The sequence below is a fragment of the Salminus brasiliensis genome, chromosome 18 (genome assembly GCF_030463535.1).
Source record: "Salminus brasiliensis chromosome 18, fSalBra1.hap2, whole genome shotgun sequence".
Lineage (NCBI taxonomy): Eukaryota > Metazoa > Chordata > Actinopteri > Characiformes > Bryconidae > Salminus > Salminus brasiliensis.
The window spans coordinates 34,077,201-34,096,328 of record NC_132895.1 but is presented as its reverse complement, the minus strand read 5'-3'; the positions used below and the strand labels follow the sequence as shown (position 1 = coordinate 34,096,328).

General features: G+C 46.0%; 2 protein-coding genes across 2 annotated transcripts; one reads left to right on the top strand and one right to left on the bottom strand.

The window, feature by feature from the left end:
* The first annotated feature begins 928 nt into the window (after positions 1-928).
* Positions 929-4,650, top strand: f2rl1.2 (coagulation factor II (thrombin) receptor-like 1, tandem duplicate 2). The gene is made up of 2 exons (XM_072661871.1): positions 929-1,158; positions 2,611-4,650. Exons 1-2 carry the CDS (start codon positions 1,077-1,079, stop codon positions 3,723-3,725), a joined length of 1,197 nt encoding a protein of 398 aa, XP_072517972.1. The 5' UTR covers positions 929-1,076; the 3' UTR covers positions 3,726-4,650.
* A 7,451-nt stretch (positions 4,651-12,101) lies between these two features.
* On the bottom strand, positions 12,102-14,121 carry ch25hl2 (cholesterol 25-hydroxylase like 2). The gene has a single exon (XM_072662116.1). It carries the CDS (start codon positions 14,038-14,040, stop codon positions 13,150-13,152), a length of 891 nt encoding a protein of 296 aa, XP_072518217.1. The 5' UTR covers positions 14,041-14,121; the 3' UTR covers positions 12,102-13,149.
* Positions 14,122-19,128: the final 5,007 nt, after the last annotated feature.

The window sequence follows — 19,128 nt, the reverse complement described above, 5'->3', positions numbered from 1 at the left end:
TTACAGTAGTGACAGTGTTCTTTTCTTGATATGCTTCATTTTTCCATCTGTGAACATAGAGCTGATGTGCCTTGGCAAAAAGTTCCATTTTTGTCTCATCTGTCCATAGGACATTCTCCCAGAAGCTTTGGGGCTTGTCAACATTTAGTTTGGCAAATTTCAGTCTGGCTTTTTTATGATTTGTTTTCAACAATGGTTTCCTTCTTTGTCGTCTCCCATGAAGTCCACTTTGGCTTCCTCTGGTCCATGTTGAGTGTGGTACACACCATGTGACCAAACAGCACAGTGACTACCTGTAGCCCTATATATAGACCCACTGACTGATTACAAGATTGTAGACACCTGTGATGCTAATTAGTGAACACACCTTGATTTAACATGTCCCTTTGGACACATTATTTTCAGGGGTACCATCATTTCTGTCCAGACCTGTTTAATGAGTTTACTCTTAAATTTTTTTTTTATTATTATTATTAATTTTGCCAGTTATTTCTGTGACCATTGTGGGTTTTTCTTTCATTAACCGAGGGGTACCAACAATTTTGTCCACGTGTGTATATATATATATATATATATATATATATATATATATATATATATAAATAAAACACACCAAGACACACACACACACTCTCTAAATCTCTAACCCCTCCCCCCTCTCTCTGTCTCTCTCTTTGTCTCTCTCTCTTTCACTCTCTCTCTCTTTGTCTCTCTCTCTCTCTCTAAATATGGAAAGTGTATCGGGCTCTGTCGTCAGTCTCTCTCTCGGCACTCGAAACCAGTGGGTGTGGGCGGAAACCGGCGCGAATGTGTGCGAGAGTGCGTGCGTGCGTGCGTGCGTGCGCGGGGTTGGCGTGTGTGACGTAGCGCAGGTGTTGCGCACCAACCTGACGGCTCCAGCCCCTCCCCCCGCGGCTGCAGGTGTGTACCTCGTTCACTCCGGAAGACGAGAAAAGTCTCAGCGCGCGGACGGCTCGCGTCTCTCTGTTCCTCTAGGAGATCCGTCGACGAACCTCTCCTTCATCAGCTGTACCAGCGGAGCCTCCACCCGACCCTCCACCGGACCCTCTCGCGCCATGGCTGGAGCTGCAGCGCGCCTCGCCCTGCTCCTGCTTTTGCTCGTCCTGGGCTGTGCTGGAGTCTCCTCTGCGCAGAAAGGTGAGCTGCTGGTCCTCCTGTCCACACTCCTCACCCTGATCTCCAGCAGGGGGAGGGGGCCACAAAGCAGGGTCTCTCTCTCTCTCTTTAACCGGGTAACCTGACCCCCAGGTCCAGCCTGTCCAGCAGGTCTGTGTGAGGATAGCTGAAGGACAGTAAGTCGTAAGACCGACCCGAGTCACCTTTGGACTTAGCTTAGCTGGAGTGAAACTCCTCATACAGGAAATATAATATTTTGCAGATTCCTGTCCACTGTAGATATTTTACAGATGGTCAACTTAAAAATATTCTAATAATTCAGCTGAATTTATTATTGATTTAATTGATGTTTCTCATACCAGGGATTGTTTTATACATTTAAAAAGGTCAAATACATGAACATAAATTCTATTCCAAAATACACTTACATGTGTAACATTTATTTTTTAAATACATTTTTTAATTTTATGAGTAGATAATAAACACATATGTAGCATATCTTAAAGTGCTGTATTAGCAAATATACATTTGACATTTCATATGTTTTTAAAACCAACAACTAAAACCAATGTATTTAAAAAAATAATAAATAAAAAATTATATAATTATATTTGAAATATAATAAAAAGAAATACATCAGCCAATTTCATATATTCTGAATATATTTTTCAGTACATTTGTTGCAAATATATATTAATTTAGGTTTATATAAAATATTCAGTGTTTGATACAGTGCCCTGCACTCAGTACTGTTAACCAGGCCTGATGATGTTAACTAAACCCACCCCAGGATTTTGTTTAGGCTGCCTTCTAACGTAGCGCTGACACTACGACCAGAGGATCGCGAGTTCGAATCCCGGGTCGTGCTGCCTCGCCATCAGCAGCCGGAGCCCAGGAGAGCACAGTTGGCTGTGGTCTCTCTAAAGGGGTTGATGGTACTGCGTTGGCCGCAGTTTGAAAATTAAGGCGACGACTGACTCCTTACGCCTCCTAGTGTCCGAACCAGTGTCTCTAATTGCCAGAATTGAGAAGAAAATTGGGAATAAAAATAAATTAAAAAATGTAAAAATTCAGGTTCTCAAATTCTGTACCTGTGAGAATGCAGCTACGTCTGGCAATGGAGGAAGTTATTTAGTAATGTCGTGGGCCATTGTCTGTAGAACCAATTTCCCCTCCGATCTGTAATTTCCTCATTTGTATTCAGAAAAAGAAACGTTAGCAACCCTGGTTTAGAAATGAGCCGTGATGGAAAACCCTAGAAAACCCTCTTTAAGGGCCGCGATTTTTAGGGCTGTTTCATTTTGATCACTGTAAATTGTGAAGTTCAGACTCATCTCCTGTGTGATTTGAGTTTTGTGATCCTTACAGCTCATGTTTTCCTTTATTTTGTTTGCATTTTATTATTATTATTATTATTATTTATTATGACTTTAAATTCAAATAGAATTAACCATGTCTTTATTTTTCAAACAGAACTAAATAGGACAAAAGGACGAAGCATGATTGTTATCGAGAATTCCGACGGCACCAACTCTTTAGATGAAGTAGTGGTGAACACCCTAAAGAGCAGCTTGACCACCATCTTTCTGCCTGTCGTCTACATCGTTGTGTTTGCTGTTGGGTTGCCCACCAACGCCATGGCGATATGGGTCTTGCTCGTCCGGTCGAGGAAGAAGATCCACCCCGCTTCGATTTACATGGCTAACCTGGCACTGGCCGACCTGCTGTTCGTCGTCTGGCTCCCGCTGAAGATCGCCTACCACTTCAACGGCAACAACTGGACCTTCGGGGAGCCGCTGTGTAAGGTTCTCGTGGGCTTCTTCTATGGGAACATGTACTGCTCGGTGCTGTTCATCGCGTGCCTCAGCGTCCAGAGGTATTGGGTGGTGGCTCATCCTCTCACGCAGCAGAGAACCGACAACAGGCTGGCCATCGCTGTGTCCATCACCATCTGGGTCCTTATTTGGATCAGTAGTACGCCGCTGTTCATGTACGAGCAGACGGCCAACCTCTTAGAGCTGAACATCACAACATGCCACGATGTGAAGCTCATCAGTCGGGCAAACTTCGAGAAGGGGAGCATCTTTCAGGAGTTGAAGGAGCCCTACTACTACTTCATGGTGATGGCAGTGCTGGCGTTCTTCATGCCGTGTGTGATCATCATGGTCGCGTACACCCTGATGCTGCAAAAGCTGGGAGACTCCACCATGGATGGGAGTGGTGCTGGCAAGAAGCGTCGCAAGGCCATCAATCTCATCATTACAGTACTCGTCACTTTCCTGGTCTGCTTCATCCCCAGCAATGTGATGTCACTGATTCATTACTCCCTGATGGCCAAAGGGGTAGCTGACAATGGGTACGCCTTCTACATCACCACGCTCTGTCTGGCCAGCCTCAACAGCTGTCTGGACCCCTTCATCTACTATTACGTGTCGGAGGAGTTCAGGGAGCATGTGAAGAACACACTCCTCTGCCGAAGCAGCCGGACGGTGGAGAGGATGAGGGTTTCCTTCAGCTCCATGAAGTACTCCCAGAAGAGCAAAAGCTACGTCTCCAGCTCCGGCCATACGGATAGCAGCACATGCTGAGAGCGAGCACGCCTTACACGAGGAGTGAATGACTAACCGTGATGATCTTGTGGGAATAGACCTGGACTTTTGACCTCAGTTACGTTCCGTCCCGTCTCAGGAAACCAAACTCCAGATAGGTTCCACTTGTCTGAGACTGAGCGTATGTTAATGCCTATTCTGGCACATAATCAAGTTCCGAGGCTAAAGCAGCACAATGCACTGAAACCTTCTGTTACAAAGCTGATCGCTAAACTGACCAGGTTCTTTGAGCTGTAGAAGAACCACATTAAGACCAGTTTAAATGTCCTTTCAAGGTTTTTCTCCCTCAAGCACCTCGTTTAAAAACGGTTCTCCTAAAGAATCCCTTGCAGGGTTGTTTAGGGCAGCGGTACCCAGCGGTACCCATGCCACACAGTAGTAGAGCGATGACGTGGACTGTCTAGGGTTTACTGAGGACTGGTTTGAGAACCACTGTTATGTCGCTAAAAGAATCCTTTCTTAGTGTAAATCTGAGCTTGGCCGGGGGGGTATTTCACAAAGCAGGAGCTTAGCTTTGGTCAAAATTTTATTGGGCAGCCCTGGACTTTAGGCTCAAGGTAAAATGCTCCCAGATTATGATTAAGATAAATTGAGCTCGGAGTGAAGCGGGGCAGCATGGAAGGCTGGACAGTTGGACAGTTCTCACTTTAGGCTTGAGTTATGCAGCTAACTGAGCAATCCTGTTTGGTGAAATACCCCTCTGAGTTTCCTATATATATCTGTGAATCTCTTCTGTTACTGACGGACTGAAACAATTAGCTTTGCCGCTGGTTTGCTCCAGGCATGGACTAAATGGTAAAATATGAATATTATTATTTGAGGAAATGTCATTGTACATATGTTTTAAGAGTAATTTTAAGCCATGACGCATGTTGTACAATTTTTGTTTTGTGAGCATTTTTGTTTTGTGAGAATGTTTGTTTATTAAACAGCTTCTTTTATTGAAAAAGTGCATTTTTTGCTTTTGTAAAATAATGTTATCAAATCAAATCTACATTTGTGTGTCACGTACACAGTCCTACCTGCTCCCATCAAACAGAATAACAGTATATATATATATATATATATATATATATATATATATATATATATATATATATATATATATATATATATATATATATATGTGTGTGTAATCTTGTAAAGGTTTCAGGACCCACCGATCAGCTCCCTGTTTGTACGTTTCTTTTAAGGGAAGTTAACAATAGAAACCAGCCTGATATTAACATGAATTGGTTTTGGTGAGGTCATGAAACTTATTTGCGTGAATCTGCATATTCGGCTAGTAGCTTATACCTTATCTTCGCCCATTCACACTCTGATAAGGAGCTCACTTCTCTATAGCTGTTCATCACAGTTCACTCAGTGTAATTAGTGTAAAAACTCATTCTAAGTGGACCTGGATGTTGGACGCCGGCCCTTTTTTTTCAGGAGGCCTTTGTTTATGGTTTTACGTGGTGACCGACCCCTACCTCAGAGCTCTGCACTTCTGCTAAAGTAGGCCTGTGGACAGAGCCCTGTTCTACTTTTACTCCAGAGCGGAAGGCTCGTACTTTGTCCAGCCGTGGTTTGGACGTGTCTCTTCTATTATCAGCGACGTGACGCACTTTGGATTTATTGGTTTTCGAGCGAGCGCGAGTTTCTGGCCCAGCTGGAGTTTGTGCTGAACCCCTTCCTGTACATCACCACCACATTTGTTTCCACCACCTCGTTCACAGCCTCTGAGCGAGTCGTATGAACTAGAGCAGGGTTTCTGAGGTGGATTCGCAAACAATCGGAGCACACTTCCCCTGACTTAGAGAGGAACTTCCCCAGTCACTGATGTGGCTATGAAGCATTTTACATGAAGTAAAATTATTCATGATCATACTTGGTTTATAATCATTTTTGGTTTAATATTTTTTATAATATTTATTTTTGAATAGTACCTTTAATAATAAATGTGTTGTTTTATATCCATTATACATAAATCTAATTTATTATTATAAATATATTTAAATACCAAACCAAAAAGGCCAAAATTGTAATATTTACTTTCAAGTTTCAGTTAATTACTAATCAAGCAGTATCACCATAAAAACAAAAAGGACATGAAATATACCACTGTCATTAAAATTATTTTTTTTATTTACATTATAACATTATTTATATTATTGCACTATTTTTATTTGAATGATCTTTTTCTGTTTTTTCTATTGTTATTGTTATTATTACTCAAAGCAGACATGCTCTCATTGGCTTGCGGTTAGTAGCAGATACTAAAATTCACTGAAACGATGCAGCCAAAACCAGCCCAGACTGGAACGGTGGAGAAACTGTAGTAGATGTCGACTACTGGAATGTGTTTGTGAGTCAGGCCCCGACCGGTGAAATGTGCAGTCGCGGTGACCTCACTGGGTGACTGTTCGCTTGCCGATGTGACGCATGCTGCCAAACAGGTCTGATATACAAACAGGCCTGTGAGAGTCTGAGAAAGCACTGCCAGGTCCCTTACCCGCCACCGCTGGAGACACAGCTGCATTTTGGCCTGAAGCCAACTTTCCTAGACCAAACTTGCTTGTGTGGTTTTTGACACATGATATCTTTAAAAAAAAAAAAAAAAGGATTTGGAAACCTGCTCATTCATTCACTGTCTCTTCTGAAAGCAAGGGTATTAAAAGAGTTGATCCTGCTTTTAGTGGAGTACCTGTCTCTACAGTCCAGAGAAGAAGACTTGTGTACTAGATTTTGGAGGAGGAGCATTGCTGTGAGGATTTGATTGCATTCAGCAGACCACAGAACGACCACAACACTTCATCGTCCCCAGGCTTCAAAATTCATCCCATCCAAAGGTACTGGAGTCAGAGCCTGTTCAGTCAAAGCTTAAGCTTGAGTCAATGTTTAACCGATGCTTCGCTCATTGCAGCCATACGAGCGAAAGTCAAGGTTCAGCCCACCCACAGCTGCAGGGCTGCTGCTGATACTGGGGTGAAGGGAAAGGAGTACGCAGTATGAGCTGAGCTGATGCTTTAATAAAAGGAGGTGTTTTTATCTGCTCCTCTGAGGTGCTACCCGGAGTGAAGGAGGTCATCCGCCTGGTGGCTTGGGGCTCGACTTCTCCAGTCGTCGGGTTTATAAATGTGCAGCAGGCTGATTACACAGTCAATCTTTTCCTGGGAAGCTTCCCAGGCCTGTCTAACCCCGACTGGTGAGCTGCCCAGAAATGAACATGCAGAGAAGACAAAGAGAGATGCTATAGAGAGAATTTTACTGCTCATGTGTCCAAATGTTTGTGGACACCCCTTCTACACATAAACAGCTTGTCTAGTCCCTGTAGAGAAGAAGCGTGGGCTAGAGGGGTATGAAGCCCCCCCAGCATTGAGCTGTGGAGCAGTGGAAGAACGGTGTTCTCTGGAATGATGGTGGTGGAGCTCCATCCAGTACTTGAGTTGAGGAGGTGGGGATGTTGAGGTGGGGGTGATGATCCTCCATCCAACATCCAGAGTGATTGGCAATCCCACAGCAGTCAGAACTGGTCAGATGAGCTCTATTTTAGCAGTGAACTAAAGACACCCCTCTCTCTCTCTTTCTCTCTCTCTCTCTCTCGCTCTCTCTCTGTCACAGTATTACCAGCTAAGTTCTGCATAGTGTGTGTGTGTGTGTGTTTGTTATTCAGTAGTGTAAGATAAGTAATCTAGTGGTGAAATCATGCAACAGTCTCACCATCAGATCAGATCTCAGTTCCTCAAATCATTTATTCATTCATTCCTTTGTTTGTTTGTTTGTCACCTCATTTGATTGGTGACCCTGTCACTGTTTAAAGTATATACACACATGGACAAAATTGTTGGTACCCTACAATGGACACAGAAATAACTTGAATCTGACAAAAATAAAATCCGACATTGATTTTGAACCATGCAGGTTCTCAGCAGGTATTTTGGCCCACTCCTCATGAGCAAACTGCTCCAGTTGTCTCAGGTTTGGAGGGAGCCTTTTCCAGAGGGCATGTTTCAGCTCCTTCCAAAGATGCTCAATAGGATTTAGGTCAGGGCTCATAGAAGACCACTTCAGAATAGTCCAATGTTTCCCTCTTAGCCATTCTTGGGTGTTTTTAGCTGTGTGTTTTGGGTCATTATCCTGTTGCAAGACTTACGACCTGCGACTGAGACCAAGCTTTCTGACACTGGGCAGCATATTTCTCTCTAGAATCCCTTGATAGTCTTGAGATTTCATTGTACCCTGCACAAATTCAAGACACCCTGTGTCAGATGCAGCAAAGCAGCCCCAGAACATAACAGAGCCTCCTCCATGTTTCACAGTAGAGACAGTGTTCTTTTTTGTCTCATCTGTCCATATGACATTCTCCCAGAAGCTTTGGGGCTTGTCAACATGTAGTTTGGCAAATTTCAGTCTGGCTTTTTTGTGATTTCTTTTCAGTGTCCTCCTTGGTAGTCTCCCCTTTGGCTCAAACAATGACAGATGGTGCGATCTGACACTTTTGTTCCTTGAGCTTGAAGTTCATCTTTAATCTTTATCTAGTTTTTCTGGGCTCTTTTGTTACCATCCGTATTTTCCATCTCTTTGATTTGTCAGCAATTTTCCTCCTGCAGCCACGTCCAGGGAGGTTGGCTACAGTCCCATGGATCTTAAATTTCTGAATAATATGTGCAACTGTAGTCACGGGAACATCAGGCTGCTTGGAGATGATCTTATAACCTTTACCGACATGTAGCCCTATATATAGGCCCACTGACTGATTACAAGATTGTAGACACCTGTGATGCTAATTAGTGGACACACCTTGATTTAACATGTCCCTTTGGTCACATTATCTTCAGGGGTACCATTATTTCTGTCCAGGCCTGTTTAATGAGTTTATTTTTAAATAATTCTGTTGAAGCATGATTGAAAAGACTTAATTTTCAAAGCATTTTTATTATTATTACTTTTGTCAGATTCAAGTTATTTCTGTGACCATTTTGGGTTTTTATTTTATTAACCGAGGGGTACCAACAACTATGCTGTATATCACCTGTACATGAATATGAGGTTATAACGTCAAAAAAAAAAAACTGGTTAAGTTGCCACACTATCTGGACAAAGGTATTGGGACATCTGCTCATTCATTATCGCTCCTGAAATCAAAGGTATTAAATGCTACTTGGAGGATTGTTGTGAGGATTTGATCATCCCTAACTCCCCCCAACTTATCCCATCCAGAAGTACTGGATGAAACTCCACCACCATCTTTCCAGAGAACACCGTTCTTCCACTGCTCCACAGCTCGATGCTGTGCAGTCCCCCTCTATAGCCCACGCCTGGCATTAGACAGCATGGAGCCAATAGGGTCATTAGTGTTGATCTGCTCCTGCAGAGAGTCGTATTCTATTGGCAATACTTCTCTAAAGGGGCTGGACATGCTGTGTGTTTGCGCATTTGCACCTTTCTTTTTTTGTTGTTGTTGTTGTTGGATTTGTAGGTTTTTTGCTCCCTCTGGTGCCCAAAAGCCGGTAATTCACTCAGTGGGTTTAGCAGAAGCAGTGTGTGACACACTGACCAATCCTAGAGCAATCCTTATTTATTTAATGGGGGGGGGGGGGGGGGGGGGGGCATGTGGGTCTCTCAGTAACAGGACTTTGGTGATTGGTGTGAGACGAGGGGGTCACCTGATCCCAGTGTATTCCAGCTTAGTCCAGCCCATCTCAAATCCACCAGAAGGACAGTGTCCAATCAAAAATGATTTTGCTCATCATCATCATGACTGCTCATCACACACAGTTCTACAACTGAGGCCTACTTAAACTCCCCCCAACCCTCAGCCACAACACCCTAACCACAGCGTCCCCCGGGGTCCTGCTCTTACAAACCCAGAAGACGGTCACCCTGACTGACCATGTCCTCCTCCCTGCTCCTCTCCTTCTTTCTGAGCCCAGCACACATCTCCTGCTGGTCTACACCTTCCTGAAGGACCCCTCTGTTGCCGTGCCAGAAGCAAAGAGGGTGGGGGTGGGGGTTCTGTCTGAGCCACTGCCTGAGGAAAAATGGGCCAGCGCTTCCTGTTCTGGGCTTCAGATAACGGCTCAGTGTTCGGCTCCGCAGAGCCACGGAGCAGCTGGAGCTCCGCCAAGAACTGCTCTTCAGAACCCATCCTTTAAAACATGCGCACAGACACACACACACAAACACACACACACACGTCACATACATATACATGCACATACAAAACACACACACACACACACACACACACACACACACTATTTGTGACCTTCGGCTCGTCAAAGGCAGAAGGAATAAAAGACTCCCAGAGAGTGTGTGTGTGTATGTGTGTGTGTGTGCTTGGAGGATGGAGCTTTTCTCCTCGTGTCAGTGGAGGCAGTGGGAGGCTGAAAGAGATGATTAATTGAAATTGGCACTGAGAGTAAAGCAGTGTGAGATGATCTGCCGTCAGCCAGACCGGACGCTGCGGTCAGAATACTGCCACTGAGAGTCCGGTCCGGTACTGCGGGGAGCGAGGTGGACCTTTCGCTACATCTCAAACACTCTGCCCAATCTAAACCAGTCACACAGAGTGCTAATGACCCAGACTAACAAGCAGATGAACGGGTCTTTACATTCACTGATAGAAACTAGAGGCTTAAATGACACCCTTCACTGTCTCCACTGGTGGAGTTAAGGTGGTGCTAGGAAGTGCTATTGGAGCTCTAGAGTTGCTGGAAAGTGCTGGTGGGGTTGTGGTGGTGCTGGAAAGCAGTATTGGAGTTCTGGAAATACCAGGAAGAGCTGGTGGAGTGCTGGTGGTGCTCAAAAGAGCTGGTGTTCTAGAGGGTCCCAAGAAGTGCTATTGGAGATCTACATGTGCTAGCAAGAGTTCTAAAAAGATGCTAGAAAGTGCTGGTGTAGTTTGGTGGCACTAGGAAGTGCTGGTGGAGTGCTGGTGGTGCTCAAAAGAGCTGGTGTTTTCGAGGGTACCAGGAACTGCTATTAGAGGTCTGGAGGTGCCAGGAAGTACTGGCGGAGTTGTGATAGTGCTGGGAAGTCATGGTGGAGTGCTGGTGGGGCTCAGAAGAGCTGGTGTTCCAGAGGGTCCCAAGAAGTGCTATTGGAGGTCTAGATGTGCTGGTGTAGTTGAGGTGGTGCTAGGAAGTGCTGGTGAAGTTGTGATGGTGCTAGGAAGAGCTTGTGTTCTAGAGGGCGCCAGGAAGTGCTGTTGGAAGTCTAGAGGTGCTGGGAAGTGCTGGTGGAGTTGTGATGGTGCTGGGGATGCTGGTGTTCTAAATTTTGGTAGATATTACTATTGGAGGTCTGGTCATGCTAGAAAGAGCTGGTGTTCTAGAGGGTGCTAGGTAGTGTTCCTAAAAGTCTGGTGGTGCTAGAAAGTGCTAGTGTTAGCCCTAGCACTTCCTAGCATGGTGGAGTCTGATGGTGCAGGATTGTGCTGGTGTAGGTTCTAGGAAGTGTTATTGGAGGTCTGATCTTTTTGTTCTCCAGCTGATCTTTGTCTATAAAACATTTGTAAAAGTTTCAATACACTGTTTAAACCGTGATTTTCTGATTTGTTTTCCGAAATCGTTTCACCCTTCTCAAGAGGTGTGGTCAGAAAGGTCAGGGCCTGCTGTGATTGGTCAGCTGTTTTGACTGTCAGTACGGCAAAGGCCAAAACTGCAGTACTAAAGAAGCAGCGAGCCGCAGTGTGTCCTGATGGAGAGCACGGCTAGCTTTACTGTGGAGTGGCTGCAGTGTACAGATGGTGTATGCATTAAAGTGCTTCATCCACGCCATGGCTCTTCACCCTTTTCCCTCGCACATAGCTCTCTGCGAGCTGTCGGACTTTTACGCCTTTACTGTAGGGCCCTTTTCCCCCACGCACCATCAGCTGCTATGTGCTAAAACTGCTCGCTCGGCTGTTCTCAGAGCAGCGCTGCCTTATCTCCAGAGCATCCTCTCCTTTCTGCGGCAACCTCTGATGCTAAATACACCGGCCAGCCATTACATCAAAACCACCACTGCATTTCACTCAAATTAAGATTAGGGGGTTAGGGGGTGGAGCTGCATTATCAGGCAGTGAGTGAACGGTCAGTTTTTGAGGGTGATGAAGGTGCTGAAGTGGGAAAAATGGACAAGCGTAAGAATCTGAGACACTTGGACAAGAACCAGACTGTGATGTTCTAGACGATGGCTGGGTCAGAACATCTCCAGAACATCAGCAGGCAGGTCTTGTGGGGTGCACTGGGAAGCACTGATGCTCCCCTGATGTGGGTGGTTTTAATGTTTCGGCTGATCGTTGTGTAAACGCAAGTAAAGAAACCCCTCAAGGCCACGAGCAGACAGGACTCAAGCGCAGCGTTTTATTGGACAAACTTCAGTGGAAAAAACGCACCCGGTAAACTCCAGTACCAGCTAGTAGCAACAGCAGCAACAACATGTTGGTGTTCTTGCGGGTCAGCAGACCCCGGAGCGCTCTGGGAACACACAAAAAGGCCAAAGCTGCTGACCTGAGGCAGCCTCCGGATGCCCACACACTCGCTGACAGTAGAAAGGCTCTAGAAAAATATATATGCTTCACAAGAATAAAAGGCCTTATACAATCCGCTCAACACACAAGCTTCCAGTCCCACAGCTCGGCTCAGCTCCCTCGCGTACTCGGTGAAGTTAGTAAGACATCGTGTTCAGCTCTGAGTAAAATAAAAAAAGGACCAGAGGAAGATGGTGAGGAAGGGGAATGAATGAGAAATAAATAATAAAAACATGGAAAAATCAAAAGCAAGAAGAGAGGGAGAACGTGGAGCGAGGGAGGTACGAGAGATATGGGAGATAAAGAGAGAGAAAATGAGGCAGAAACACCACTCCACCATTCAGAAGTTTGAAATCACAGGTGCTGTTTTATATCCAGTCCCTTCCCCGAAACCGAAAAGGTCGCTTGAGGCGTTTCAGTCACATACTCAAGTATTCTAGGAATGACAGTACACTGGAAATCATTCTCCAACATCCTCCTAAAGGTTTCCTTAAACTAAGAATTTGGTTCGGCCAATTAACCCTCCCGATTGTGCTCTCTTTGACTTCGGCTGCTGATGGCAAAGCAGAGCATGGCCGGGGATTCGAACTTGTGACCCCCGCCGAGCCACTCGGAGGATAGATTGGAGGATGAGGCCCATTGTGGCATGATAAATTAAAAACACTGCATGTATTTATTTACAGTCATCTGCTTCAAGAGTCGACCGCCACGTTAGAAAAGATAAGGCAGAGTATGGATCACGTACAGCTCTGGACCTTTCTTGATTCTTCAAACCTTGTAAATTTGCACCAGTCCAGATCACCAGAATCGTTGCCTACAACATTGCCAGTTTTTTATCGCTTTTAATGATCTGAAAACCTTGATTCCAAACTTGTGAACGGTAGCGGAGGTGCTACAGATGGTCCCTCAGGCCCCTCTGTCCGCTCTCCGTCCGTTGGCCTTAGTGTTGTTTTCATCGCTCTCGTTCTCGCGAAGTTTTGCGGATGGTGCGCAGGCGGTCCCCGCCAGCCAGTCCCAGTGCGTGAAGAACGGAGCAAAGTTGGTGCAGGGGTGGAGGTGGTGGATATCGTGGCGCAGGACGCCGCCCCAAAGGCCGAAGGGCACCAGGCGGTGCAGGGCCCAGGGGAAATCGTAGCCGCAGTGGTCCTCCGCAGAAACCCACACATTGAAGACCATGAAGGCCCAGGCGGTCAAGCAGTGGCATTGCAGCAGCACCGGATCCACAGTGGTCCAGAGGCCCACGCTGAAGAGCTCCCAGGCCGAGAGGTATTGCGTGACTAGGCTGAACGGCTGCCTGTACTGATGGTGGATGGCGTGGAAGGTGCTGTACAGCCAGCTGACGCGGTGGTGCAAGACGTGCCACAGGTAGTACTGGAAGTCGAAGACCACCGTGCATCCCAGGATTCCCAGCAGAAAGGTGGCCAGCGAGGGTGCTTCGCTGGGAAGAGGCACAGGTGGGCGCCACAGCCATTGCGCCACAGCTGCTGGGAAGATGTACAGCAGGTGGTTGTAGGTGGTGAGTGCCAGCGTGTTGCCGATGTTGGCCCAGCTGACGATGTGGTCGGGGTGGATCTGGTAGCGGCGGATGCTGGGCCAGGTGGGAGCAAGCAAGTCCAGGATGGTGTAGAGCACCACCAGCAGAAGATAGGTGGAGACGGAGAGGAGAACGGGGAAAAGAGGGGAACGAAGGGTGCCTTCATGGTTCTGACGGAGGTAGTCCCACACCGGCTGGAGGACGGGGCGCTCGGACAGCGGCCACGTCGCGTTCCCGCCGTCCCAAACACTGGAGAGAGCCATCCCCAGCCTCTCCACACTCAGAGAGTAGACACAGAGACAGATAGAGAGAGAGGTACAGACCAACCGGCGGCTCGGAGAGCGTCTGCTTCTGGATGGAGGTGATGCCGTGGCTTGCTGGAGGACGGCTTGTGCGAAAGTCTCCGTTCTGGCTTCTGAGGGTTCGGTTGGGATTTTTGTGAACGGCAGATCTTCTCATCTGCAGTCTGAGGAGCCAAACGAGGCAGGACTAAACGGCTAATGTCTGTCTAAGAACCACCTCCTACATCCGCACTCTCTCTCTCACTCTCTCACTCACTGCCTCTCCATAGATCTCTCTTCCTCTATGTATGTGTGTGTGAGAAAGAGAGAGAGAGTGTGCAAAGGCTTTCATCAGTAGTGTGAGAATGATCCAGCATCCATTTGAACACTGAATCCGACTCATTTCTGACCTGAATTTCTTGGTATGCGAGTGAGAGAGAGAGACTCTTTAAAAAGACCATCAGAGGGTTTATCTGAGAGATGAACAGAAAGAGAGAGAGGGAGAGAGAGAGTGAGAGAGAGAGGAAGTAAATGTTAGACCAGGTTGAAAAGGGGTAGTCAGTCACCGCGATGTGAGGAAATCTGGCTGCTGTCCGTACGCAAGAATAACAGCCTCCAGGAGCTCGGCTACAAAATTACAACAGCCTTTTCTCCAGAGATTTCCTTCAGAGAGCGACTGAACCAGGCACACAGCCTGATTTCAACTCTACTTCGCTAACCGCTAAACAACCAGCTCCATCAGACACAGCATGTCCACAGACCTGAGGGATTTCTGACCACCTGTGAAAGAAAGGCTTTTTCTGCGCCATCGTTTCAGATGCTGAAATAACTGCAGATCCTTCACAGGTGCTCAAAATTGTAGACAGATAGCAATCACTAAATAGATCTTTAGCAAGCAGCAAAAACATAAAAATCACTAAATATCTTTTGAGTCATGGTCAAAAATGATTCATATTTTGCAAGTGATCAAATATGTAAATATCGTTCTGAGGTGCCCAAAAGAGGCAAAAGTCTGGTGGCCAGAAATCACAGAATATCTTTTGCACTTGGTCAAAATGTGGTGAATGTCTTTCATAGGTGGCTAAAAAGCACTGGGCTTCATTTGCAGGTGGTTAAAGTGTGGAGAAATCATTAAATATCTCAGTAAAAACTGTTGAACATTGTTGAACATCTCGAGAAGGTGGTCAGAAATCATTGAACATCTCGAGAAGGTGGTCAGAAATCATTGAACATCTCGAGAAGGTAGTCAGAAATTGGTAAATATCTCGAGATGGTGGTGAAAAAGTGTTAAATATCTCGAGAAGGTGGTCAGAAATCATTGAATATCTCGAGAAGGTGGTCAGAAATTGGTAAATATCTCGAGATGGTGGTGAAAAAGTGTTAAATATCTCAAGAAGGTGGTCAGAAATAATTGAATATCTCGTGAAGGTGGTGAGAAATTGTTAAATATCTCGAGAAGGTGGTCAGAAATTGATGAATAGACAAAGGCTCTATCCTTTATTGCCAAGATGGTATATCTTTTGCAGGTGGTGCCAAGGCAGTAAACTCTGCACATGGTCCAACATGACTTTTAAAATGGGATGTTTTCTGGTTCCTCTCCATCTTGAATCTACACCAAAAGACACATTGCGAATTTCACAGAGTTAGCATAGCTATACTAGCGTTACCCCATCACGTAATGCTACATGAATTCGAGCAGCTGTGGTTCTGGATCTTTTTCATGGCCAAAGAGTGTCGAGTGAATTTCTCACATTCTCCCCGTTTCACCATCACTTCATCAGGGTTTCTCTGCAGAACTGGTCGGAGGAAAGCGTTTGGGTAATTTCTTTTTTGTTTTTTTTTGCTATTGTTTCCAAATTGTAAAATTATTGGCTCGGAGTAAAAGCCACTGAATCTGTAGCTCATAAGAATTCAGCATTTCCATATTTACATAAAGAGCATGTTACATAACATCCACATAAATATGCATACAGTTGTTAGGCTTGAGTGGACCATATACCCTGAATCTCGCCCTCTCTCTCTCTCTCTCTCTCTCTCTCTCTCTCTCTCGCAGATGTAATTAATCATATCTTGGCTGTCAGTCTCTTGTAGAGATCAGAGACGCTGCCGATGTGTCACAGCCTCTTTTTTTGTTGGTTTTTTCCTTCAGCAGGAAGTAGCAGTAGCAGCGCCGCTCTCTCAGACGGATGGAGTTTGTGTGTGGAGAGAAAAGCGGAGCTGGGGGCAGGTCAGGGTGCTGCAGCGCCGGTCTCTATGGAGCTCTGTGGAGTTATTAAACCCAGCCTCTCCGCGAGCCATGCCAGGCATATTAATACACATCTCTACCACTTCAAACACAGGCCAGCTCTCCGCACACACAGGCTGGCGTTGCCACTCTGTTCCGGTACCAAGTAACACCACGCTTCAGTACGAGCTGGGTCTTGGTAACAAGGTGGTTAATGTGGTGCAACAGGTAACACCGCTACCTGCCAGTGAGCTATTACTGGTCTGGGTGACTGTCCTTGGGCAAGACTCCTAACACTACACTGGCCCACCTCTAGTTACCTTGTAAGTCGCTCTGGATAAGAGCATCAGCTAAATGCCGTAAATGTCTTAACAGCTCCATCTTGCTCTCGAGGGCAAACAGCGTTCCTCTACCAAATATGGCTCACGTATGATGTTCCGTTGCCAGGAAATAACCGAGATGCTTCACTTTATTAGTTAAAGTCTAGCTTCTCGCTCAGCTTTCTGAACGACCGTTCATGCTTTTATTCGTTCACTGGTAGTGAAGCAAATCTCACCTCAGTAGCACCACCTGGAGGCCACAGTTCTACCACAGTTCATCGCTTAGGGGAATGAGCCTAATGTGGGACTTCTTTTGAAGTGGGGGCGCTTCCCTTTTTGAAAATTCAGACATTTAGACATTCAGTATTGGACGTTTGAGAAGTCGTAGTTTTATTGACTTATTTCAGGGAGGCCTGCACCAGAGGTTCAGTAACAGGCGGACTGCATTATCCAGGTCCGGACCCAGACACGATCACATGCGGACCTAATTAATTAATATTATTAATAAACAATATAAGCATAATCAATTATCGGGACGTTAAGAATTTAACTATCTATCAATCTATATCATATCATAGCAGCTTCACAGTCAGAACTGACCACTAGATCTAGCGAAAATGATCTGACCCTCGTACCTGACCCTCGCCTGGACCATCATTCAGGCCCTCGGTGTGCGGTGTGTGGGTGCCGGATGCGGCCCCAGCCTCGGGCCGAATCAACATTATGTAATGGGGATGATGTGGATGGTCTTACAGTGTGGTGCTGGAGCAGCGGTACAGTACGGAGGACGGGCTGCAGACAGACGTGTGTTGGTGGGTGAAGTGAGTCTGAAGGGATTTCATCTGATCTTCATTTCCCATTGAAATCAATTGCTCTAATGAGTCAGAGTCGCTTAAACCAACAGAAGCATGACTCAGTGTCAAACACTGGTGCCAAGTCCCATTTCTGTCTGGCTGCGAGTGTCTGTGTGTGCGCGAGTGTGTGTGAACTGCACTGTTGCTGATAACAGTACTGAAATCTGGAGCATCAGCAGATACTGATCGTTAAAAACTGCTAAGCTTCAGAACTGGAGGACTTCTCTTAGGACGAGCCTCTAAACATAGACCATCGTGAATCCATAACAACCCAAATATCCATCGTCATCATCTTCTTCTTTCAGTTCTGGGTCATTGTTAATGGGGTGCAAGGCAGGAACACCCCCTGAACAGGGCACCACACACCTCTAGGGTGTTAAGCACCACTGCAGCACCACTGTACCACCCATAATGCAACCAATGCAACCAAATAACGCAGTAACACGCTGACACTGGTCTGCAGTGGTTATCGCAGATTCAAGGCCGAAGGTTGAGAACATCAGCACACCACCATCTCACAGTACACTCTTAAAAGTAAGCAAGGCTTAAGCAAGGCTTTTGGTTCCCTTAAAGAACCATTTTCATTGAGGCTCGTAATGGCTAAGAACCTCATGATCAATAGAAGTGGTTCTTCTATGGCTTCGCCTAAGTGTAGTGCTCAAGCTCGATGTGTTCTTCCAATTACACCACAGTTCTGACGGTTTTAATTTAATGTTCGGACATCCATGAAGGAAATCAGCTCCAGCGCTGCTGCATTTACACGCTGAGGAAGGGTCATACAGCTCTCTGTTCTCCACCTCATGGATCTGGATTCTGCAAACATAGAAATGGGATGTGCACCAAAAGCTCCACTCAGCCGTTGGAGGAGGGTGTAGACCTGGATGTTGGTAACGAGACAGACTTTTCTTTTAGACAGTTTTCATAAAAATGGGTAATACCACCCCGTCACGGACAGTTTTGCTCAGATGATTTCAGATTATCCACTATCTGTTGTCTAGTCTCTACTCTACTCTCCTTTGCTTCGAGGGCATTGTAACAGCCAACATGACCCCACTGTACTGCATTTCCCTCATCCAGCCACTGGATGGAGCTCCACCACCATCATTCCAGAGAACACAGAACACTGCTCAACAGCTCAATGCTGGGGGGGGCTTGGTACCCCTCTAAAGCCCTCCATTGTCATCAGTGTTGATCTGCTCCAGACAGTCCTATTCTATTGGCAGTATTTCTTCTCTACAGGGAATAGACAAGCTGTGTGTGTGCATTTGCACATCTGTGTTAGCAATGGGGGCAACTTAAAGTAACTGAATTGGTTGTTGAAATCTTGATGTTTTCTTTGCAATGCTGGTGTGTAACAGCAGTGTGCACACACACACACACACACACACACACACACACTCACACACGTGTAACTGCAGTGTTTCGACAGGCGGCTGTAATGTGGTCAGTCGTTGGCCCAGCACTGTTTCAGCATCATCAACATTACTCAAAGCGCCTTCAGTGACCGACCACTAACCTCAGGTTCACATGGTTCACTAAGACTCAGCCAGCAAGGCCTTCAGCAGTGGACCCCAGTACAGTGGGGCACCAGTGAGCTCCCCCTGTACCGAGGCCTGCACTCTGGTTCTCCCCTTCTCATACATGCATTAGCAGTTTTACAGACCCCACAATA